This window comes from Aythya marila, assembly GCF_965140915.1.
Source record: "Aythya marila genome assembly, chromosome: 5".
Taxonomy (NCBI): domain Eukaryota; kingdom Metazoa; phylum Chordata; class Aves; order Anseriformes; family Anatidae; genus Aythya; species Aythya marila.
In genome coordinates, this window is record NC_139046.1 from 60571907 (window position 1) to 60598281 (window position 26375).

Here is a 26375-nt window from a genome sequence, read left to right on the forward strand (position 1 = left end):
AGACTACCTTGGACGGACTTCAAACCAAAGGGGAGTTTTTCAAAAGGAAAAATACCAGGTACTCAATTTTTTTTTTTTTTTTTTTTTTTTTTAACCTTTGAAAATCTGTATTTATATGCTTACTGAAGCAAAAGTCACATTAGCTGTAGTTGAGAAAATACTTCAGAAATCAGCTTTTGTGAACAGAGAGACTATTTTTGCTACCTTTGAGATGCAGTGCAACAAATAGCTTACACAAGACTGTAATGCAGGAAGGGATAAAAATGCTAAACTGCAACAGAAAAAGGGTATAAAACACACACTCCATTCTTTTTTTTATTTTTAAAGATCCAGATTTAGCTGGGGTCCACAGATCTATTTGTACATCAGCTCTGATCAGAACCTACAGCAATAGTGCAATTTCATTAATTTTCAGAAATGATAGACTGAGTTGTTAAAAATGACATGCACAGTTAGAGAAAAGAAAACAACCATAGAAGAAAGTGGTGCTAATAAATCCTGAAAGATTTAAGTGCTTGAGGGCACAGAATTTCCCTTCAGATGTATTTATTATAAAAGAAAGCTTTTTTTTTGTTTGTTTTCCACCTTTCTTTTTATTTGAATTTCACTTCTGTGGTATTTCAAAACCTTTAATGTTTCATGGTCGTAAGAGCTTAATTAATAGATTACTCGGCCTTCAGCTGGTTCCTGCTCATCTGATTGTCAAACTTTGAGTAAATGAGTAAATTTTACTCATTCCTAGTATTACCATTTTCTTAATGTACTTTCCCTAAGTGTTCCCTAAAATATATATATACACTTGGGTATGTTTGTGGGAGGGAATTTGTTGTTATATTTGATGTGTCATGAAGACTGTTAAGAGTGTAGCAATTCAGCTCATATTTTTCATCTTTGCTTCCATTCTCTGTTCTTTCTCCATCTTTCTTCCTTTCTTCCATACACCCTACCCACTTATTTATTTACTTGAATGCTGTGATCATGGCATCTAAGATTCCCAAGGGCTAAAAAATACTGATCACAAAACTAATCTCTGTTCCTTTCAGCCTGTGCGAGAAATAGTTAATTCATTTGCAGGTTTAGGTTTGTTTCTACATGTGAGTGTGTGTGTTTGGAGAACATGGGTAGGGAAAGCTATTGCAATTAAACAAGCATTGCAGCAGCTCTAGCATCTGAACTTTACCAGGGCATTATTAAAGTTTTCAAAATTATATTCTATAATCCCCATCCAGCTGCAGTGGACATTCTCTGACAGCTTCAAGCTTGTAACCTCTCCTCTTTTTTCACGTAACGTTGTTGCATACTTATGTGTGCTTTGAGTAGGAGCTAGTAGCAATTTTGTGTTCCCATCCTTCTGTGTGTAAGGACAGCTTCTATGGAAACTCTGAATCCAATAGGACAGAAAACAGTTTACTCCCAGGTACCTCATGTAACAACAGCAATTATTCCACAGAGGATGTTTCTCCAGCAGGCAATTTGTAATTAAAGGTTTGCCAATTTTATTGAAACTATTTAGCACATTGGTATCAAAATGTATTTTCTCTGGATTGCATGCCTGTGTTTCACCAATGGGTAATGCATCACCTTGAGTTAAAAATCTCTACTGAAGGCATATGTAGGAATTTCTCAGGTAACTAGTTTCAGTATCATGGGCCTTGCAAAAAAAAAATAAAATAAATAAAAAATCATTCTCCTTCAATAACAAACCTGAATATAAACCCCACATTGTGATCCATCCGCTTGTAAATCATCCCGTGTTTCTTATTGACAGTCCAGCTCTGTCTCACTAGTTCCTCAATGATTTGGCCAAGATTTAAAGAATATGTGTGCTAGATCCAAGCCTTGTTAGGGACTCTCTGAGTTGGACAGAGCCTTGCTGGTGAGTTTAAGAAGAGGGACCAAACCCGGCCACCCCTCTGGCTTCAAAACACTGTGAGTGAATGTGGCCACATCAACCTTCTGCTAAATAGTTTGCAGTTATATTAGCAAATGCATCAGCAGCAGGTATGCGCAGTGATGTGTGAACCAGTTCTGATGCATGTCTATGACAAAAGCATGTTGCTTTTAATTAACCAGTTTGAGCAGAAAAATCTCTCAGTAATTTTCCCTTTGCTCCTCTTTTATATACCCACCTTGTCTGCCATTTCTCTCCTTTCGTGTTTCCATGAATTTTGTTCTTAGTTGTCAAGTGATTGCAGTGATATTAACTGATTCTAGATATGTGTGCAGAGTAATCTTGCTAAAAGAGTGAACGTGAAATCGGTTTTTCCAACTCGTGGTGCTGGTAGCGGTAGCCTAGTTCATGGGAAGTCCCAGTGGTGGCAGAGGTGGCACCTATATGTCCTTGCTTTCAAACAAGGAAAGTTACGGTATGCTCTTTATGGTTTAAACATCTGCCTTCATTCTTAGATGCTTCTACAAAGCAGTCTATGTGCTAAATAAGGAAATGTCGCAACTCTCTCAACCACAACTGATAAACTGTTGATAGAAATGGAAGCACTACAATGATGCTAGCTGGAGTTATTCCTAAACAAAGTGAGCACTAGGAAAAAAAGCAAAGCAAAAAAGCTTTAGTTCATAACTTCTTTCCCAAACTATTTGTGCAATTTGTCCTTCAAAATTTATCGCTTATAACCCTAATGAACCTTGGCGAGTCTTAACTGTAGTTGCAGCTGTGTTCTTGAAGCCTGAAGTTTTTATAATTCATTAAAAAAAATGTAAATCTTAGCTAAACACATATTTGTCTATTTCTGCTCTCCCCTCCCATCTCATCCTACTCCTTCATTCCCTTTTCTAATTGCAAACAAAGTAAATGACCTTTTGTTATACCGCTGGGTGCGGATCCAGCGCACCGCTGAAGCATTGCATAGCCTGCCTCAGGGGCACAATATTAGTAGAGTGAAGGCCAAAGAATGCTATTTTTAGTTGAACAGTTCAGCAGATGGAGGCATGAATACTCATATATCTGAAGGTTGAGGGGTTTGAACCGTTAATTTTGATAATGTATTTAACCCTGGGAACAATCAGAAACTGTAACTCTAAGGTTACAATGCTTTTGACCTTTAGAGAACAGAGGGCACTCAGTACAGTAAACAATATATTACATTTCTACTTATTCCAATTCTCTCACACATATAAATTTCAGGACACAGTTGACATTTGCTTTCCTCAGCTATTTTAGGGCTGGTCCTTAAAGCAAGTCAAGAAGAATGTGCAGGAAAGAAGCCAACGTAATGCGACAGTCATGTAAATACAGCCTTTAAATAGCTAAGATGTTACATGTGGCCTTTTATGAAGAAATATTATTCTCAGGAACTAGAATCTTGGTGACTTATTATTTCAATGAAAAAGTTGTTTTAGTGGACTGCTTCTCTTATGGAGTTTCCTCTATACGTTGTAAACTTAAAGCAATTTTTTAGTGGGGCTAATGTGATCTGATAGTGATAGCTTACACTGGAGGTGATTTGGTCCCACTCTGGTACCACATCATGCAAAGTGATGTACCTGCCTTATGTCTTATTAAATGATGCATGCTCCTCTTCAACAAATATAGCAGTTAAATATCACACAGCTTAAGTATTTCTAATTAAAATATCTCCATGTGTCAGCATACTGGTAATGTATTATTTTAATCCATTTATTTTGTTTATGAAACAGTGACATATGTTTAGATTGTGAAATATATGAGCCTTAAAAATCACTTTATTGAAGAAAATTAATTTCTACAATGCTGTCTCAGTAATGTGTTCACTCACCCAGTCAGTCACTGGCAGGGCTGCCAGTCTTAATGTTGGTTAGACACAGTTTAACAGTTTTATCTGACATAACACTCTCGGATGTAGGCAATAATAATTTTTTCAAATGCAAAAAAGATGGGGCTTTCTTTCTCCCTCTCTCTCTCTTTTTTTCTCTTTTTTATTTTTTTCACAATGAAGAATGGGGATTCGGTAAATGTGAAGGAGATTTGGTGAGACCAATCAAAATTAAAAACAGCCAGTTACCTTTTCAAAGTTAGACACTGTAATTTGTTTGTCAGTGGGTAGATGTTTGGGTCAGCACTGCGAGTGAGTGACTGTCAGCGGGAATTCCTATAAGACAAGTAATTTCCCTCAATGTATTACTGACAGATTGCTCACTTCTTCGAATCACTAGAGAAAACAAACTTAATATTGTTACAGGCAGAGTTTCTGTCTTCATTAGCCTTACAGAATGATTTTATCTAGCATTCAAAGACTACTGAGCTCTAGGTGGGCATAATTTAACAGAATCTTCCTTATTATGATACAGTGAATAGTGGCCTAAATTAAGGGAATGGTGTGTGCAAATTTCAGCGTATGGAAGTAGTAAATTAAATATTTTGGTCCTTTTCTTATGTAGAAATTTAGGTTATAGCAAAGGAAGGAAAGAGGTTAAAAGAAGGTTTTATTAGTGCTCTGAGAGACCAAGTAAGCCCTTTAATGAAAATAAAATTAAAAATATGCCAAGCTTGCAATACTTAAGAAAATTTAATTAAAATCAATGAAATAGTTATACTTGTGCCTTTCTCTACTTGAATGTTTATGTCTATGTGTAATATCTGTGTTATCAAGTTGAATTATATCAGTGGCAGTATCAATGAAAATGATGTCATTGAGTCAATATTTTATCATATAACCTCCTTTCTTTGCAGAATTTCTTAATACTCCATCTTTCCTCTACTGCTTCTTATCTTTAGCCCTGAATTATCTTATAGACTCATTTTCATAAGAAAGGACAGCCCATCAAAATTGAGACTTTTTGCCATAACCTATCAATTCTGATGAAATTGTTGCCAGGAGAATTTTCCTGGCTCCTTCAGTATAGGCATTCCTGGTAAAACGAGGGATTCTCCCTGTTTTCTTCAGCTTAGTGAGAGAAGACAAACAAAACCATTAGCTAAAGTAATCAGCCTGGTACAGCCAGCAGCATTACAGCTGCAAGACCCTTTTCTCACCCATTTAATACCCTCTATCTCCAATAACTTCTTTAAACAGCAACTCTTTGTTACTTTCATTCTTGCTTAATGGAACGGTGTCGCATTATGTAATAAAAAATTTATAGCAATGTTTTAGAAAGAGGCTTTTTCTACAGTCTGTAGCAGTTCTAGTACTTGTCTTGGATGTGGCAAGCCTAAGTCCAGTCTTGGGCTTGTCCTTATTGTTGCAGGAAGGACACTGACCACCAGACTGTCACCCAGCCTGGAACAGCTCTCTCTTTCTGTTCCCTTCAGATGGCCAAGCTCTCCTCCATCCAAAGTGCTCTCATCCTGCACCTGCTGTCTTCCCCCATGCAGGAAAACTTTTCAGTCTGGCAGCTAGGGATCAGGCTCCTGGCGTGATTCCCATCTTTTGCACCTTTCGATCTTACCAAGCAGGACAGCTGCCTTCCAGGCCCATATGCTCTGTTACAAGGAGAATTTACCACTGGGATCATAAATGGCACTGAAATAAACTCACTTATCAGGAAACTTGTATGTTTAAAAGCATGTCATCCTTATAGGCTGGATTGCAGGAGGTTTCCTATGTCTCATCAGTCTGTACTAAGGCAGACGCTCAAACCCAAGTGACTGGAGGAGGCTGAGCCCCCAGCGTCAACAAGACTTTCCTGCTGCCTTAACCACTGGCAGCCCCTCACTGAAAGCCCAGACTCTATTTTAAAATAATTGTGCTTTGCAAAGCTCCCTCCCTGGGGTGTGTATCCACTCAGAAGCCAGTAAGAAGCAAATAAGTTACTGCTGCATTTACTCATAGAGCACCAGAGGCACCAGTACTACAGCGTGCCATTAGGGGCCGAGCACGTTTTTTAAAGCTCTTTTAGAACTGTGGCATCCCTTTGGGGAGCAGGCTGACTGGGAGGCATTCTGTGAGCTGGCACTTGGATTCCTTCAAGCTTTCTAGAAATGTATATGGTGTATGCCTTACAGGAATTAGCTGCAAGTGAATATGTTTCTGGAATTATTATAGTTCTGATAACTATAGAGTAAGCTGCTTAATTTGGATACAAATTACAAACATGAAGGGTTTTTTCCTGTGAAGGTGTTAGCGTATTCAGATTATTAGAAACTTAGCAGCAATAAGATTAAAGGCAAAGATGTTTTTACACTGTCGTCTCTATACACAAAAGAGAATACGCTTCTGTGTCATTGTTCTTTCCTAACTGATATGGTAAGAGAAAACGTAACAATTCACCTTTCATCTGTAGTAAAAATCAAAAAAAAAAAAAAAAAAATTAAAACCATTAAGGTTGGTTATGTGGGAGCTTCTAGGTCTAGAACCACACACACACACACACACACACACGGGGTGCATGCACTCACATGAAACAAGAATTTTAAAGAGTTGTGGACTGGACAGGTATCACCTGCCTTGTTTTGGAGGGTGTTTGGTTGTAGAGAGCATCGTTTTCCACTGACCCGGTTCAGAGAACAAAGGAAATTCATAGAAGATGAGTTAGAACTCCTCATATCAGTGTGTAGATGTCATTCTTTAATAGAGCCTTGTTAGATAAAGGAATAGGAACGGTATTGCCTCCTAGCACCCTGCTTGTCAGTGATGCTGGTTGTGTATTTGGTCTGTGATGCTTTTGAAATCCTTATGATTGAGAAAGCAGAAAATTGTCCCACCTCACAGAAAGTAATGAAATCACCTGTTTATTCTTAAGACTCAGCATGGTGGTTGCATATGGCTGTGGGGCAAAACAGAAGGCTTGTATATCAGTCCTGAAAGAAAGAGACTGGAGGGAGGATCTTAAGGAAAAGGGAAAGAAAAACAAAGCATGCTTAAGTGTCAATGTTAAGGGATTATTCGAGACCTAAAGAAATCATTCACAAAATTTAGTGAAGTCAGCACAAGAATGCACATATTTTGGTGGTCTGCTTGAATTACAGCAAGTAGCTGAGCATGAAAGCAAATGAAGAAATATTCCACATGCAAGAATAGTGAGAGTGTGTTATCATGCCCACTGGTATTTTTGGAAGTGAAGTGAACAGTAAAGAGAGGTAAAGTCCTTTGAAGGAGTTGCACCATTTGTCGTACAACCTAGAAAAAGTCACCAGATTTAACTAGTTCACAGCTTTACCAAGTAACACAACTGGGAACTATCCATAGTAACTCATCCAGTACAGGACATCTATTCTGCTGTGGTCTTCAACACCTCAGGGAGGGCTAAGATCAGACCTCATAATCATTTAAATCTGGTCCCAGCACTTCTGTTGAAATATCGTCACATCCACAAGGTATCAGAAACCGTGGTAGGCTTATGTGAAATACATGTTTGCTGGAGCAAAATACAGGAGTGTACAATGAATTTGTAATAGTAAATTCCCAGATACCTAGTTTTGAGGTGTAAATGTGAGTATTTTAGATGTAATTTTTATAAGCTGATTTGAATATGTTTTGCATAATTTAGTGTGCATTTCCTTTAAGGAAATTATTTAATTTTCCTTGAAGGTGCATGAAAGTTCTAAATATACAGTAAAAGATCAGTGTGAGAGATCTGCTAAGCAGCCTGTAAAGCACAATTATTTGTAATGGTTTAAAATACCTGTAAACGGGGCTTGTTTTCTGCTGCACAAAGAAAACATTTCGCTGTTTTCTGCATTTAAATATACATTTTAAATATGTTGACTTATCGGGTAACACAGCAGGCTGAACAGGGACAAGCCATTTTTAATGGTATGTTAATTGAATGGGATGCTATAGATGCACCTGAGTGACTTTTTTTCCAGATGTGCCCCAGCTGACTGATAAAGCTTCTACTGATCAGTAGAGCCGGTATATATTTATTATATCCTTGTCTTCCGTCCATTTTTTGGCTAGTGAAAATAATAGAATGGCTGCAAGCTACCACATGAACTGTCTGTGTCTCTTATAAAAGTATAAAAACATTACAGCTTCCAACCCCAAGCAGCATTTCTGAAAATTCAGCTCTTAATTGTAGAGCTGCCTCAGCATCTTCTCACAAGATGGGGACCCAGGCATGGGAATTACGAGAGGTAGTGGGAGGTAAAGAGGGGCTCTTCCTTTTTCTTGCCGTGCACCCATTTATTAGTGGGATGGCGTCTCATTATTCTGTCATGGGAGCCCATAGAAATCTAAGTGTAGTGCTTTCGCCTCTCAGCGTGATTAGTGGCGGGTGACTGTTCAGTTTTCTTGTTCTATGTCTGTATAGTTCCATACAGGGAAATATCGCAACAGCTGTACTTGGCAACTTGTTTGTCTGCGTGGTCAGACAGTGAATGAACCCATCAACCTATGCCAGACCTTACAAAATATTTCTAGAGAAGATTTATTGCCACTTATTTTTTCTGTTCTGGTTTCTTTTTCTTTTATTTAGGCCTCTGATTTTTCTGTCTAGCCAGGTTGACAGACCTAGAAGGTCCATACTAGAAGCAGCAACTGCACAGCCGTCTTCTGTCCTGAATTGATTTAATCCTGTAAAAATCCCTCTAGGATTAGGAGAATAATTATGTTTTTAGACCCCTTCAGCTAGGACTGTCTACATCACTGGCAATCATACCAGTGACACGGACATGTGCTTACTAGGAAACTCATTCACCAACTCATTTCACACAGTTCAACAAGCAGTTACTCATAATTGCTTATAATCCTGCTGACATGAGCCAGAATGAAACTCCTGACTTCTCTCACAAAGCCCATCTATGTGCTGCCATTATTTTTTTTTTTCAATTTAGAAACACATGAGATTCTGAAATACAACTTTTGATGAGCTTTGATAGCTATCATCCATTCTGTAAACTTACTGCAATTAATTGCTTTTCAATCATAGGATTTTATTTCCCCTATAACAAGGGTTCTCTTTAAGCAGCTCATCCTTTTTACACAAGCTTTAGTCCAGAACACATTTCCATGCATACAGCAAGTGCAACTGTCCGAATGGTTAACACAGAGATCTCTCACATTTATTTTTAGAGATAGTTTGTATTAGCAGAAAAAAAAAGAAGAAAAAAACAAACAAACAAACAAACAAACAAAAAAACAGATTCCTAGAAGTTTCTAAAATAATATCAGAAAACATTTTAAATTCTGTGTATGAATAATTGGGTTCACAAGATCACCAGAGAAAGTGGAATTATGATATTGTAAAGTGAATGAAAAAAATGGTGATCTGATGCAATGACCTGGTTATGTTTTCTAGATAGATCTAGTTGTATTTTTATTTTAAGTAGGTGCTGCTTATCTGCTTTCCTTGGATAAAAGAGAAAGAGTTTTACATACTAGAGCCCTTGTTTGCAGCTGCCTTCCACATTTGCAATGCTTCCTGGTCCTTGCTTGCTTTCTTAGATGAGCTTGTTACTCTGTGAACTTTGGTGCAATCCACAATTTCGAGGAGGTAGAATTTATGCTATAAAAATGCTGAAAACAAATTCTAGTAGAAGCAAATATGGGAAACTCACATAAGAATTTACCTTCAAATTTCAGATTCTTTGTTGAATAATATTCCCCAGTGGAAACTTAAAATGAATTGTTACTCTTCTATTTTTATTTTTTTTTTAATTTTAATTTCACTTCATGTTTCATTCCTTTTCCCAAGCAAATGCAATTGCTTGGGAAATTGCAAAGCAATTTGTCTTTTGCTGTGATTGGCTTTATATCAAAGGTATTTGGGTTTAAATTAACTTGTATTTTATTTAATTATTACATTATATATCAAATACCCAATGGTCTTAAGCAGAGTATGTCTGGTTATTTTGTAAAATCATAAAGAAAAGTTAAAGATTTTTTTGCTAATTTCTAAGGTGTCTTATGCAACATGTAATCTGGCAGAATCACAGAGATAAGTCAGTTACGTTCTTTCCTGTGTGTGTTAAACTGCAGGAGACCTGTGATCAAATAGCATACCAGTAATCTGACAGCTTTAAATAAAATAATTCCCATTTTTGTGCTTAAGAGGAAGAATTTATTAATGTTTGTGCTATCTCTTGTTGAGGAAATGGAAGTAAATTTTGATGAAGTTTCTGCATATTGTTGCATTCTGTTTTTTATTGCTACTTGCAGTATATCACAACAGCAGACTTTTATTACTGTTCACACCTTATCTTTAACAGGAATATTTTGCAATTTTATTCAACTATACTTTGTTCAGCCAATGTAGTAGTGCAGTAATAGTGTATCCCTTTCATGAGTAGCACAAAGAAAATGGGGCTTTTTTCAAGTTCACAGAGGGCATGTTTCAGTAGAAGCACTCAGGGATAGCTCCTAGTTTCTGGATGCTGGTGCTCACCCCACGCAGAGCTGGCTGGCCAGGGAAAAGGCCAAGCCAGGAGGTTGCACCATGAGAGTACTCCTGTTTTGCAATTGCAGAGGAAGATTCCTAGTTAAACTACCTCTCATTAGGTCATTCTCTTGAGGAAAAAAAAAAAAAAAAAAAAAAGCTAAAAAATGTACTCTCTGTTTTGGCTTTGATCTTGCTTTCATAAAAGACTCAAAGAATTTGCATGGTAGTACACAGCTAGTCCATTATTGTTGCTAGCAAGAATGCAAGAAAATAGATATGCTAAGTGGGAGAGATGAGAGCAGTTAGCATTCCTTTATTATCAGAACTTAATCTAGATCAACTAAAATGCTTGCTGTTTTTGTCATGCCTTGAGGTAAAATTTCAGTGGTTATATATTCCTGTTTTTTAGATAAAAGATGCTTATTGTTTTAGAACTCCTAAATTACTATCTTTAGGAAATTATAAATACGTAATAGGCTAAGTTCACCTCATTTTTAAGTATTTTGTACGAAAGACAATTGTTATAGCTGTGGCAAGCAATTTGTGTAGTACATACTTCTGTGCTTTTTCTTCTTTTGTCCCTTTCTTACACCATAAATCATTAAATAAGGGGAGAATTAGTAAGATGAGCAAACTAAGGTGTTATGGCCTTTTCCTCCATTAGGAGAAAAAGTGAGATGTACGTATTGTGTAGAGAGTTTTTCTTTTGTTTTGTTTTAAACCATCCTATTCTCTTTCCTGCTATTTGCCTAGATTTTTCTTTCTCAGAGAGATCTGTTTGAGATAGGAAATGATCAAACTCCAATTTAGGGATTCCAGACATTTTATGTTAATTTTTGTGTCTGCATGGAGTTTTTTTTTTTTTTTAAAATGATATGTACACTGAGCAGTGCAACTGCAGTATTTGACTCCTACCCTAAATCAATTCCCTATTTTGTGTGTCAGTGTCAGTGTATTCAGCAGGTTGTACGCCAGCAGATGAAACAGATGTTTAGGCCATACTGGGATGGAGCGGCATGCTGCATCAGGACCTGGATATTCCTCTTGACATCTGGATGCTTCTGGGTTGGGAAGCCTGCCTTAGGCCAGGAGGCTGTAGGAGCCTTGTGGCAGTGAACATAGGGTCCTTGCTGCTCTTTAAGCGATTAGTGCACTGAAGCAGCAATAATGCTGAATTATCGCTTGGTTGCGTTCTTCTAAGGAATCTTGGGACAAAGAGATAGTCAAGGAGGAGTATTTACAGTAAAGTCATGTTCAGAAAGACAAGACTAATTACCACGTATTAAAAACCTTTCTTTCAAACAGCTTAATGGTAAAATTGTTACAAACACTTTAGGAAACTTTTTACAAAGCCGTAAACAAATAGCTTACAGAAAAACCTCCCTTTCTCATTTAAAATCATTAGGATGAAAAAAGACAATTTCAGCTGCTTTCCAATTTCATGGTCTGGTCAAATTGTTTGGAACAGACAACAAAATGTGACTGAAGACATGAAATTGAAGGTATACTAATGCTCATGCCTACTAGAGACAAAACTGGGAACTTCTAATAGCTGCAGGGAAGTATATTAGGTATGGAAGCTGTCTGACTTATGCATTGATTCTTTATAGTTTCACTTTATCAAGTTGAAAATTGTGCTGTATGTGCTGCTACAGCCTAAATTGTCTGCTGCAGCACTTTCCTTTATGATGTCTGTTATTTAAACACAATAGACATAGTATATTGCATGGAAATAGGTGTTTAATGTTTTGTGATTACTAGCTGTCAGACAAAATAGCATTTAGCATGGGTTTCTTCCCCTGCCCCCATCTTTATAAATTTTCATTGTTAAGACTATTTTACGTTTAAATGAGGACCTTCCCAAACAGATTAGAGTATTTTGGAGAGCATCAGGTAATATTCTGAAGAAGACTGGTTTGTTGTTCTCATTTAACCTCCAGTAATCTAAAGGGGTTATATTTAATTAACACTGGCTAAAGGCCTGACCTGAGAGGCAACCAAAAGTGATTGAACTGCATTTTCAGATCCAGGCTGTAATCTGTTGGGAGAGGAATAATAATAATAAAAAAAAATTAGAAAGCACCATTTACTGAAATTCTTTCTAACTAAGCTGTATTTCAATGGGCCATTTAATGCTCAGATGGACAAAGGTATTACTTCAGTCATTGAATTGTAACAAACTCTTTCTCAGAGGCCCAGTTTAAAAACTCTACAGGAAAAGTGGCTTAGCATCATATTCTCAGCAGACCAACACTCAGTCTGTTTGGAAAGGAAAAAAAAAAAAAGTGAAATGAGGTGAGACACAACAGCCAAGTCAGTGAGGATTTTTTGCCTCTCCCTCCAGTCAGTGGCTTCACAAGGGAATTACTCTTCAGAATGCAAGAGCTCCATATTCATTACAGGAGGCTTTCAAATATATACATATTTTTAGTAGCTGTTACTTTGTTACCCATGGTCAGATTTTGGCCTCCCTTTGTTCTTTTCTGACATGGCAGGAATGTAGTTTTCTCTCTGAGGGCATTAGAGCCCATACCTATGCTTTACAGGGTTAGATTTTTGACTTGGTCAAGGTGGAAGAAATAAGAAGTCTAATTTAAATACCACAGACTAAGACACTTGTGAGCTGAGTAGATATTTTATTTCAACAGAGACAATGTTACCTATATGCTGTGGTGATGTGAGATACCTAATGTACTGTCTGAACTTTAATTGTATAAAATTTTAGGATATATTTGTGAATTCATGATTTTTTTTGAAATTTTGATGCTGTCTCATTACAAATTCTCAGCAGCCTAGTCTCACATCACCCTGTAGGGTGATGGGCTGACATTATATCTTGAAAACTTGTCAAAGCACTATGAAACTAATAAACTAACTGTTTTACTTTCCAAGGGGAAACAAATGCAGTATTACAGAGGCAACTGCCAGGTGCCAAATTATATCCATTGTCTTAGCTACTTGCAGTGATTGATAATTTATTTGAGTTCTAAGCATTCTTTCTTGGCTTTGCCCAAAGCTTTACAGTAAACAGGTTGTGAGCAGGCATTTGCCGAGAGATTGTATTTAATTGTCATAATTCAATGAAATCAAAGGCATTTGATTTCTAAGGAGCATGATCTCAGGAACAATGCATAAATGAGAGTTTCTGCATTTAGGCAGCAAAGCAGAGTGAGCTGTTTTGATGGCCATTTCTACTTCATTATGTCAAAGTAGGATGAGGTCAATAGAATGAGAAACACAGTTTCCAGAAGAAACAGAAATGGTTTTAAGAGCACCTTAATGCACGTGTTCCTGAAGGCAGGTTAGATCTCTATTGCACTGATGCACGTACATGTATTTTACCTGTGCAGTGCTCTTCAGATTTACGTGACTGTAACTGAGAGGGACTTTGATGTTGTATGTCTATGCTGTCAGGCCATAAACAGGTGGGGATGGGGAAAAATGAGTAAGTCTCTAAACATGGGTCTTGCTGCAGGTATTTTCTTGTTCCACTTGCTTGTTTCTTCTCTTTTCACAGAACAGCAGAATTAGCTTTGGGACCAGAATGTGTTTTCTGTCTATCCTCTATTTAAAAAAAAAAAAAAAAAAAAAAAAAAAGAAAGAAAGAAAAAAAAAAAGGAAAAAAAATAATATAATAATATTTAGAGAGAGATTAGTCAAATGGTAATTTTGTCTTCAGTATATATTTGCCATTACACTGAAAACTGAAGTGGGTATTTTGTAGCTGGCAGTACTTACTCAGGCTCTCCCAATACAAGTATTTTATTTATTTTATGACAAATAAAACCAAACATACAATAATTGTGCAGGAGCCACAATGTGGAAGACTAAGTCAAGGATAAAAAATCTATCACTTTTCCAGAACACACGCCAATGGCGTTAATGAACTATCATTAAGTTCATTCATGTTTTGAGCAGGACCATTGTATGTGCTGTGGGACTGTTCTCTATCAAGTAAGGACAACTTGCCTCTCCAAAAGATGAGGCAAGAAATGAAAATCTATGAAGAATAGATACGGTCTTGCTAATTGTTTTCCCCAGCAGAAGTCTGGATCGTTGTCACTGACTTATTTAACAGATCCTCTTAACATCTGTCCAGCAGACTGTGGACTTTATTAGCAGACAAGAGAGCCACCAGTCTTAGAGCCTGCTGGGTCCGTCTTCATCTTCACAGCTGTGGATTAACTCAGACTTTCCAGAAGAGGACAACCATATGGGATAATTGGTGTCACTGGGTAGCTAAAAAAAAATGCGAAGCAACAAATGTCATCCAAACACAATTCACTGTTTTTACAGCCACAATTACTAGTCTGTTTAAGAAATAAGAAAGGCAGCATTACACTAAAAAAAGAAAATCTATTCATATCTGTGTGGGAACCTAATCAGGCTCTTGTTTCCAATGACGATGGCTCCACAGTTGCACCAGGTCTGCAAAAAGAATGCTCCTTTTGTGTGCCGATAATGTGGAAGCGATAAAATTTCCTATAAGAGACATATGTGTTTACATCATGAGATGTGTTATTTGACAAAACGCTTTGTTCTCTGCATATTTTCCACTCAGAGTTTCATGCTGGGTTGTTTTGCTGGAAAGCTTTGATTAGCTAGAATTAGTTGCTGAAGTAAAATAGACACTTTTGTTTTATGAGTCCTCTTGCTGAGCTGTAAATTATAGTAAAACATATAAGGAGTGACAGAAAGAAGTGCTGATTTGAACCTCTGACCCATGATCGGCATAAAAACATAAGATAACTCTTTCAAAGGACTACTGAGAGCCATAAATATTCCATGGTCCACTTAAAGTTAGGCCCTTTTAACAAAATAAAGCTGTTATTTTGCATAAGGGGATCTTGACTCCACAGTGCTACAACAATGTGAGCTGCAGTATCTAAAATGTGTAGAGATTCTTTTATCTTTGGTATAGGTTGGCCATTATCCGCAGCAGGGCAGCAGAAGCTATGAGAGTGATTTTTCTTTTTCTGAGCCAGTACAACAAATTTCTAGTCAGTAAAAAGAGTTGGAACTGGCAGGCGTTCAGTGGTAAAATCCAGGTATCTGTTACTCTGCAGCTTTAGAAAGGAGCAAAACAGGAATTTGTATTTTCTAAGGAGACAAGCACTGAGTGGAGTTTAGGGCCAAATAAGTGTTTTCCTTGATAATATGTAGAATAGTAGTGACAGACACTGAAATTACTCATGTTAATAGTTCAAAAAACCTGAAGTGAATGAATAGGAATAACTGGAAAAAATATTCTTTTAGCTTAGAATTTTTTTTTCAGTACATGCACACCTGAACATATGTGAAAAACTGCAGTCATCTAACTGTTCTGTGAATACAGAATGTATTTGTAATTTTAAAATCTCAGTTAGTTTGCACATATTGGTCTGTAATAAATCTGGCTGCACATTATCCAGCAAGTACATAAACAATCACTGCAATATTCTTTATTGTGACATTCGTTATGATAATTCATTGGCTGCCTGCCTGTGTTACACCTTAAGGCCTTTTACAAAGTTATTTGGTGCAGTGTTATAAGAAGTAGAGGCTAGTCACACTCCCTAACAGTGAGCTGACACTGCTGTAGGGAGATATACGAGTTTTAAAATCTGAATGTTAAGTCCACTATGGATAGGTTAGGCATGTAAAAGGAAAAAAAAGGGGAAAAAAAAGAATGATGGAAGGAACTCATGTACACGTGTCTTGCCACTGGAATTCTACAGAGAAAAAGAATTTCTAAAAATTTGTTGCTTACTATTTATACTGTTTCTTAATCAAAAACTTTTTTTCCTAATTGTTACTCCAACTTCCTGTAGCTGTTCTTGATCAGCACTGTTTCAGGTATACCCAAATAAGACCAAATAGTTCTCAAGTCATTTTGCATAAACCTGTGAATTAAGCTAATATTGCATACTTGCTGGTACTTAAATAACACTTGCTATCCGTGTGAAGATGAGAGGAGGGTCTGTCCCACAGTACTTGCTCATGTTTAAAACTGACCTTAATTTGATTTTTTTTAATCGTTTTTCTTAGTACAAATGGAGAAAATGCTAATGAGACATCCAAATTTCATCAGAAGATATTTATAAAATACTCTGTTGTAGCAGGTAGCATCTACACAAATACATTGCAAAATAAAATAAAACATTCACTTTTAACATCAAATGTTTTATCTATTAATTTGAAGGAATCTTATTAGCATCAACAAAAGTTTTGATTTTTCCAGGTCCCAGATTTTTTTTAATTCAAATAATGGTTGCTTTTATGGATACGTACATTTTCTTTAGTATACGTAGCTTTCCTTCTCTTTTTCCTCTTCCTCCTCCTTTTGTGTGGAGAGCACTCCCAGGACACAGATGCTGAGCTACGGAAGGTGTTTTTCTGGTGACGGCATCTGGCTTCTTGGCAGACTCTACAGGCAGTAGCTGCCTCCAAGTTGCCCCTGGGTTTGTCACATGGTTAAGTTGCTGATGAGTTACTTAGGCTGTCTCATGTTTCTGGATGCCATTTTCTGTTAACTTACCTCTCACTCTAAGGATCTGCATCGAAAGGCATCTTCAAACAAAGAAGGACAGCCTCGTACTATTTATTTTTTATTTTTTTAATATATACATAATCCAATAATCCCTTTTCTTACCTTGGTGCTAAAGTAGAAGCCTCAACTGTCATGTTAGTCCCTGAATGTAATTGGTGTAAAAAACATGTATATAGGGCTTTATATATATATATATATATATATATATAAAAGTAGGAAGGAATAAAAACAAATATTATTACTTTAGAAATGGTTCTTGCACACATTGAGCTGTGTCTGAGTTTATTTTAGTGGGATACTTATACTTCTGCAGTGTTTTTTAAAAAAAATATTCCTGACCTGGACTGCCGAAGGCTGTGCCAGTGACATTGGGTCAGATCAGCAGTAAACATTCGATTACCTATGATATCCAAAGCATGGGATTGAGCACTAATCCATTCACCTTTCAAACAGAAGATAATTTTTTCAAATGTGGACTTAGTCAAACAGGATAAATGAAACATCAAGCTTATTTTAAGCAGCTCTACAACAATTGTTAAAAACAACAACAAAAAAAAGGTTATCAAAAAGCAGTCCAACTGCAGGTGGGAATATTTAGGTAGCTTCTCTTCAGAATTGTTTGTTGGAAATAGTAAAGATGTTTTTAGTTTTGGTGAGCTTGTAAAACTCTTTGTGATTAGACAGTTCTGAGTGTTATTACTGTATGTAATATACTTGGAAGAAAAATTCTAGAATTATAGCTTTGCAACACTATGTACTAAATATATTATGGAAAAAATAACTGCATTACCTCTTGTAGTGCAGGATTTCAACAGCACTTGCAGTCACTCCTTAAAGTTTTTTATCTTTAGAAACCAAATTACTCATTGTCTAAATAGCTGAACTTTCATCTCTATAAATAAGATATTTCAGCTTTGCACAATTCATTTAAAATGCTGACAAATAAGGATTCTCACTTGATTCTCAGTAGTTCTATTGTTCAGCGTCATTTAGTGTAGCAAGTATATTTGCTGAAGATGTAACAGGACTTGCATTTTTGGTAATGAGAGACTTTAGCATTAATCTGTGTCCACAGTATTTAGCATTTGTTTCTGAGAGAAAAAAAAAAAAAAAAAAAAAAAAGATCTACACCTCGGGAGAAATACTGTACAAATACATAAAAAGGACTGTGTCTTTTCACTTTGGTCATAAATCTTTTAATAAAAGAAAATAAAACCATAAATGTTTCTAGAACAGATATTTTTTTTCCTTTACATCAAGCTAGTTTCCACTGCATTTCTCTCTAGGTCATTTTCCAAGTACATCCACTGCAATTCATTGTGCTAGGTCAGCCTTCATCACCTGCTCTGATTCTCTGTTACACTGACCATTACGTTCACTCTCTTTCTTAACTCCATACTTCTCCTATTTCTTTGCTATTGTTTCTTCAGAATTCTACTGCAAATAATAATGTCTGAATTATAACCCCACTGCTGTGACTGAATTTTCCCTCACCGAAGCAGTCAGTTGAAATGTCTATTTATTTCCTTTTCGTTCTTGTATACCCAAGTGCAACTGCTGTCTCCATTTCTTCCCTGAGCTTATCTACCTGAAGAAAGTGCCTCTCTCAATAGCAGCAGTTGATCACTTCTCTTTATTGAAATATCTTATTTTTCCACAAGGTCTGCCATTGACAAGCCACTGGTAAGAAGGTTATGATTATCATAATTCTGTGTTAGGTGGTAAAACAGCTTGTCACAAAGTTAACAAGTTGTTGTCAGTGCAAATCTCCCTTAAGTGTGTTGATTTAAGGCCCATTCTATTTTCCTCACCATGTGTTACTTCTGTAACATTTGATTCTCAAAAATTCTTCACCTTTATTCATTCGTTTAGACATAGATGCTGCAGCCCACGAGGTAAGTACTGGTATTTCTGTTGTAAAAATAATAATAATAAAAAAATTCTGGTGCATAGAAAGCCTATTTACTGGGCTCAGTGTCATTCAGCAGAGCATATGTGTAGGAACATCACAGGACTACGTGCAGGCAAAAAGGGACCTGAGCTGATGAAAGAATTTTGATTCTCCAAAGCTAGTTGAAAAAAATAGTTGACGAACTATTGAAAAAATGTTCTGGAAACCTGGGAGAGGGATGTGTCTTTGGGAGAGGCCTTTGTCTTCTGGGAAGATATGGATGAACATTGACAGTGAAGGCAGTTATCCATGTATAGTATGAAAATGTCCCACAAAGGTGTTGTCAAACTTAGATGACATTAAGAAAGGTTTAAAAATTTGGATAAGCCAAGATGCTCTATTATTAGTTCACAGTTTTGTTTGTCAAATTTTAGATTGTGGATGATATTTTTTTATAAATACAGTGAGGTGGAAATAATTCATCAAATGCCATAGGCAATTTCTAAAGCCGGGAATGCTTCCCCTCTTACCCCCCAACATAATTCTGCCCCCAGTTATTATTTTCATTACTTATTTGATTCTTCTTGGATTGTAGCTCTAAGCAGTAGTGAGGGCTTGGTATGAATTCTGCTGTTTCCAGGTAAAAAAAATCAGTATGTACTTGTGCTGTGCTGTGGGCATGCTGAGTACAGCACTTTCTCACTCAGCTGTTTTTCTTTTGGTAGATGGACATCATTCTGACCCATAGTGACCTCCAACTTTCATAAATTCGCCTCGGATTTTCAGTTGATTAGGGTTAGAATAGAGTTTTGGAAACAAGTGCTTAAGTTGATAAGCTTGTAAGTTCACAGGTGCCTAAGTGTGAGGCTTCATTTGCCATTGCATTAAATGAGACTTATGGCATTTCAAAATCCTACTCTTCAATGTCACATCATGACATTACGAGAAACCTGGTTCTGAAAGCTGTAAAACAACATCCTTAGCTGATTTTCAAAATTGTTAACTATGCAGGAGCATTCAGTAACTCAAAATCAGTACTACTAAGAGTTGGATGCTGGAAACTGGATTGTAGGAATCTAACTTAGTGACCTTTTTGAAAAAGAAATAAATCAGGCCATATATTTTTTAAAGATTCTTAAAACAATCATAAATACTTGATGGTTTTGAGTATCTAATTTGTAATCAAGAGCCTTCTGAGTCAGTGATTGGCATCAAGGTTATGTAAAGCTGTTCTCTTCATGTGCTAGAAATATAGTGAAAAGAAGATATGGTTTGGTGTTTGAGGTAGGTTAATTTTTTCAGTCACTACTCAATAGCTGGTGGGGTAGAATTTCAATTGAAAAATTTCAATTGAAGATTTTCCTTTTCAGCACTGAAAGCCAACAATCAGTATTCATTCACTGTTTTTTTTTTTTTTTTTTTGATTACTATTATTTTTCTCCTTAATCTTGCAAATAAAAGCTTCACAACCTGACCATCTCAATGTGAGGTCCTAAATTTTGTGCTACAGTGGTGCTATTTGCAAAAATACCCATTTTGTCCCTGCATCAGTGGTGTGTTTTCCAGATTGGCTTGCTTCCCATCCAAACTAGTATTTAAAAGAAGTTATACAACCTTCCAGTCCACATGGCAGTTTTGCTAGCACTAGTGTGAATTCTTGCAAGGTTTGCAATCGTTTATGGAACAGCTTTGTTTTAAAATCTATGCAAACCAGAATGCTAATTACTGTTACTTATTTTTACATTTACTTTTATTGTGTAAAAGAAATATATAGAAATGCCAAGCTAAAGCTGGTCCTGTGACCTTGGAGTAACCTAGTGATGAATTTTATATATGCTTATATATATAAATAATAATATATATAAACATATATATTATATAACATATATAATGTATATATATATATATGTTATATATGGAAAATATATAACACATATATGTAACATATAATTTTTATTTTCTGCCTCCATTCAAGAACATTTAATCGCCACTACTTGCGGGGCAGCCAATAAATCCCTCAAGATATTGGGAAGGGAGTGATTAATAACAAATTTAATTCCGTTTTTAATGTTTGCATTTCCAAAACCAAAAAATTGCCTAGGCAGTCACTTTAAAGCTTGCTTTTGTTGTTACTGTCTCTCTGACCCTTAAATACTGAGAACAGTTTGGTTGCCAGTCCTGCTGTGATTCAAGTCCCAAGCCATTGGTGAGGCCTCCCCTGCCTGGAGTGCCTGGCATCCCGTTTTTCCCTAGGCTTGAGATGCCTGGTTGACATAAGCTGTACTATGGGCTGCCAGCATTCGGGTGTGACAAGCACACCTTTGCTCGCTTGTCACTGCTGATGGAGCTGCCAGCTCCATCTGCTGCGTGTGCCGGGCCTGTGGCCAGGAGCTGGCAGCGGGGGCCGTGGGGTGGCCGCTGTGAGGTGAGGCCGGGGCTGCCCCCATCCGGTTCCAGCCACCCCTACCCAGGCCACAGCCAAGTCCATCAGCGAGTTGGTGGCTCCTTAGGGACAGTGTGTTTAAGAAAGGGATAAATGCTGCATGGCAGTGAGGGATGAGGGGAAAAAAAGTGTGAGAAACACCCCTGCAAGCACCCCGGCCAGGAGAGTGGCAGGAGGTAGAGGACTCAGGACTGTGAGGGAGCGAAGATGAGTTGGGGAAAAGTAGGGGTATGTGGGAAAGGAGCTTTAACTTTAGTCTGTGTCTTACCATCCCTACTGTACTGTAATTAGCAATTAATAAAATTATTTTCCCTAAGTTGATTCGGTTTTGCCCATGAGGGTAAAAAAGGGGTAAGTGATCTCCTGGTCTTTACCTAGGCCCATGAACTTTTTCACCTTATTTTCTACCCAGTCCTGTTGAGAAGGGGGAGGGAGAGAGCAGCTGGGTGACTTCATACAAGCAGTGCATCCTAGTAAGCAGGCATAGCATGACCTGCAGAATATGCCTATAATTTATAGGCCACTACCAAAGGGGTAAGATCCCAGTAGTGTGTGTGTGTGGGGGAAGCAACTACTGTATACAATGCATTTCCATTTTTTAGAACATCACAGCAAGCTGGGAAATTAGTTTTCTGGCACAGAAAAAAGCTAGCACCTTAGCCAAAATATTTAAACACTACTGGTTTCAAAATATTTATCTGTGATCCTTTTGTAGCCTTTGCATGGTATTGAAAAGGGATGTCAGGGAACAAACAAACAAACAACAGCTTCCATTTGTCACCCAGAGTTCTGGCTGTGCCCCTCCTTCATGCGTTTGTCTAGCCACTGAGTCACTGAGCTTGCAGTATTGTGCAACTTTCATTTCTGTGGAGGCTTGTTATATTAGAGAAATTGTTCCAAAGAAAGCAACAATTATGACATAAGCACATCTGGCTCTTGCAAATTATTCTTTATTAAGCTTTCATTTAATTACATGTGCTGAAAGGTCTGCTTTTGATTACTGTAATTTTTTTTATTTGTCCATCTGAATGATAGTAATGTTGGAAATTACATACAAACCACCTGGCTTTTTTCTCACTAATAAGGCAAAGTTTATATAGATTTATGTGTAGAAGAGGGATTAGGATCTTCCCTGTTTATGTTAGAAGAATTATTGCTGATGCTAATTCAAGGTGAGAGTTTAAATTTGGTCACTGAGAGGAAATTAAACCTATTTGGTTTTGTTCAGTAAATGCTTTAGATTGGTAGGAATAGTTTACTTTAATGTACACATTTTTTATTATGTTTCAGTTAAACTTTTGAAAAGTTGGATGCATATTCTGTGAGGTTGTTTTTGTATTTTCATCACTATTTACAGGAATTTTTAAGGCCTACACTCATTAACATTTAGAGAAGGTAGAGATAACAATCACTGTGCGCTGAGGTGGAGACATACCCTGTTGCCTATTTTAACTTTTCTTGCTATCTAAAGAAGATGCAGCATTGCATTTTGGTAGCAAAGGATTCCCACGTCAGCTTCCAGCAGAGGTTCTAAAATTGACATTTTGTAGAAGGCCTTGAAACATGGCTTGTTTCTGGCAGGGGTTGATATCTCTTCATCATAACCAGTCTCACAACGGTGCCAATTCTTGGCATATTTGGGCATGGTATTACACTTTGCTCTTTATTGTGACTAAGACGGACAGTATTTACTGCAAAAGTGAAAAAGAAATTGATAAAAAACAAACTTAAGAAGAAAGGTATCAGTGTGTGGAAGTTTGCTAGGATTGTTTGCTTGTTTGTTTTTCTTTTTAATAACGAGAAGGGAAAAGCCACAAGCAGGAATGTGCTAAAAACAAAACAAAACAAAACAAAACAAAAAACACAACAAACAAACAAACAAACAAACACTAAATCTCTCAATCGCTCAAGAGAAGCAACAGCAGAGCAATAAAAATTATGTACGCTTACAGCTTCTCTTCTAGGAATTTTGCAGGAATATATTGTATATCTTCTTGTCTTCCAGCAACTGTATGCAGCTCAGCTGGCAAGCATGCAAGTTTCTCCTGGAGCCAAAATGCCATCTACTCCACAGCCACCAAATACAACAGGGGCACTCTCACCCACGGGGATGAAAAATGAGAAGAGAGGGACCAGTCCGGTAACTCAAGTTAAGGTATTGCTTATTGAAGAAAAAAGTTGGCACCTAAGAAGTATAGTGACACTAATTGCTCTACTTGTTTTACATCTGGAAGTTGAAGCACACAAAAGCTCTTCAATATTCAAATAAAATGTTCAGTTTTAGTACTGCATTATCAGTACAGAGAATGGAAGAGAAAGTATTCACTTCTTGCTTCCAAAAATATCATACATCCCACTTCCTACCATAGGCAGCACAACATATTCATCAGTAAAATGTGATATTTTCAAAATTTCAGTTTGTAATCTAGTAATGTGCATAAATGGCATCCACGTCATAAATTGTTTCAGGTTGAACATTTGAGCATCTTAAAATACAGTGCTAGCTTATGTTGTTAAGGCAAGAGAGCCTGTAGATCTTCTAATTATTTTTACAAATCTAGCTGTATTTTTTTCCACAGTTTTGGAAGAAGCCTCACATAAAAATAAAATGTAATTCAGGACTCCAGGGAAAACACTGTAGCACTGCAGATTGATTTGACTTTTGCCGCTTTCACACAGCTGCTGACAACTGGGCTGCTCCTTGTTGGTTTTGTGCCATTGCTGGGTGCTTGTGCCTGCTTATTCTCACTTGCTTGGAACTAGGCAGCTACAACATGGCATTTGCCAGCAGTGTGAAATGAACATCATGCACCCCTTGAAGTCTGGTGCATCAAGCACCTTTGGGTGGAACTGGTTGGCTTTTGTTGCTACATTTTCCTGTGGTTGTTCTGATTATCAGGAGAGCAAATACACTGGAAAACAATTTATTCCAAACTGGAGAAAAAAAATGAAGAAAAAAGGAAACAACAACAAAAAAAATACCAAGCACATTCAGATATTTTGTCAATTTGAATGATAGTGCTATAAATGCAGAACTATTAAAATAGATCTAAAGAAGGCATGTAGTGACTTTGTGTAGAGAAGTATGCATTTTTTGCTAGCTGCTAAAACCTTGCAGGCATATAGTCCTTTAGCCTCAAATCAGCCTGGGAAGATTTTACTTGCTTGAGGTAAGGGTTTCTTTTTCCTTTCCTTTTTTTTTTTTTTTTTTGACATGAGAGTAAAATATCATTCGTTTTTTCATTATCATCAATCATTGTGGTAAAGTGTGGGTGAATAGATATTTCTGCCTGGGCTGATAAATTTCCATGACATTTTTTTGCTAGGCTGAGAGTACTAATAAATAAAAACTATTCCATTATGGCTAGATCTAACATTTATTTAGCAAAGTGTTCACTTTACTTAACTGTAGATGTGTATTAGTCCAATATTTTACCTCTTGTAATCCAATGCCAGGTTTGAGAGCAGTCAGTGAAATTTACCACATATGCAGAGTTTGTTATGGTCAATACAGAAGCCACCAAAAGCAAAACCCAACTCTTTCAGCAAAGTTGCCATAGTATAGTGATACCTAACACCAGTGATTTATGGTATTGAGAATATACTACTGACTACTTTAATGTGAAAAAGTAATTTCATAAGTGAGTGAGCCAAATGGATCTACACCAAACCAAACCTTTACTATATGAGTCAAATTTTCCCTGGTTAAATTTAAGCACATATCTCCTTGAACCAAGGCCAATACCATTCCAACTTTGTGGCCAGCTGAGTCCTATTACAGACTTGACCACATGCAAATTCTTGGGGGTTTCCCTACATAATTTAACTTGAATGGACTGATATATACGTTAATAAAAAAAGAAGCCTTTTTATTGTTATTTTATTAACAAGATTGCATTGAAAATATTAAAAATAAACTACGAGTGCTTTATGTGGATAAATACCAATGGCTAATGAAAAAATAATTATTAGTATAAAACACTAATAAAATAGTACTTACGTGCTGTCTTTGCAAATTTTTACCTATACAGAACATGACAGTTTTGATGGTCATGCATTGCTTAAATCCTCTATGTGTTCTCTGTATTTATATAGTTATTTATATATACTATATGCATTATTTATAGAACTAATGGGTTTCTTTTACAGTAGTCAGATCTTTCAAAAAATAATGATAGGTTTTTCAAGTCAGTGACCAGAATGTTTTCCAGCTTTTTGGTTGCCTCACAGAAGAGAATGCTGTTTATGAAGTACAAACAAACAGGTTCTGGCAGTGTTCAGATTTTTTTTCCCATGATGGTATCATCAGTAGTAGGCAGAAAATTATTTAGTAATTGAACACGGTAGCACAGGTTTCTATGGTACATGCTCTCAAGCCTTAGCCTGGCAAACTTCATAGTCTGAAAGGGGCTCTGAACTTTCACAGAAATTCATTGAAGCCAGTTTGTACCTGTGCAATGAAACAGCTTGCACATAACTCGGCCACAAAGCATGAGAATGTACTATGTCTCTTATACCTGTGTGTTTCTGCTTTCACTTGGACTCTAAACAGGTGTGGGCATTTGTGTGCACTGCAAGGTCAGGAAGAATAAAAATGTCAAGCAGTTTTATAGGAACAGTTTAAAAGTGGTGATATAATGGCATTTTAAATACCCATTTGTTGCATTTTCCTGTATAATGCTTTGTATATGATCAGATGTACTTCGTTAAATCACCGCTTGACAGTAAGGAGAATGGAAGAGATGAGATAATGTAGTGTCTTATTGTATTCTGACACATAGTTCTAAGCTTTGAAATGATCAATGCAGTGTTTTAAAATGGGGATGATACTCACTTATGTCTAGCATGATTCTGCTTCGGGCATATTTTAGATGAGAGATCTGTCTTGCTGGGCTCTTTAATTACAGAAAATCACTATTTCACAGTTTTCCAAATGCTTTGTCTTAACATATTAAGCAAAAGGAACAAACCCAGAGAATGGGAAGAAGGTTATGATGTTAATATCTACCCCCATCAAAGAAATTAATTACTTGAATGAGCCTTCTTCCAAAAGTTTAGATTTTTCTCAAATAGACTTATTCTCTCATAGCACTGAAACAAGATGTTTGTCAAAGAGAGAATTTCTTCCATAATTGCGTATGAAAAGTATCAAAAGATATAAGTGTACTGATGCTAGATTTACATATCCTTAAAAAATACTCCTTGTCTTTATGCAAATGAACGTACAAATACACTAAAGGTTGAATGCATAAGAAATAACT

The 26375-nt window shown here is 36.7% G+C and overlaps 1 protein-coding gene across 11 annotated transcripts in view; it reads left to right on the forward strand.

Moving 5' to 3' along the window:
- Positions 1-26375, forward strand: part of SOX6 (SRY-box transcription factor 6) — a 382586-nt gene that overhangs the window by 289934 nt on the left and 66277 nt on the right. For all 11 annotated transcript variants that reach the window (XM_082762761.1, XM_082762760.1, XM_082762769.1 and 8 more), the window contains one exon: positions 23120-23269. In XM_082762761.1, coding sequence (XP_082618887.1) covers positions 23120-23269 — 150 coding nt within the window. The remainder of the gene's footprint in view (positions 1-23119; positions 23270-26375) is intronic.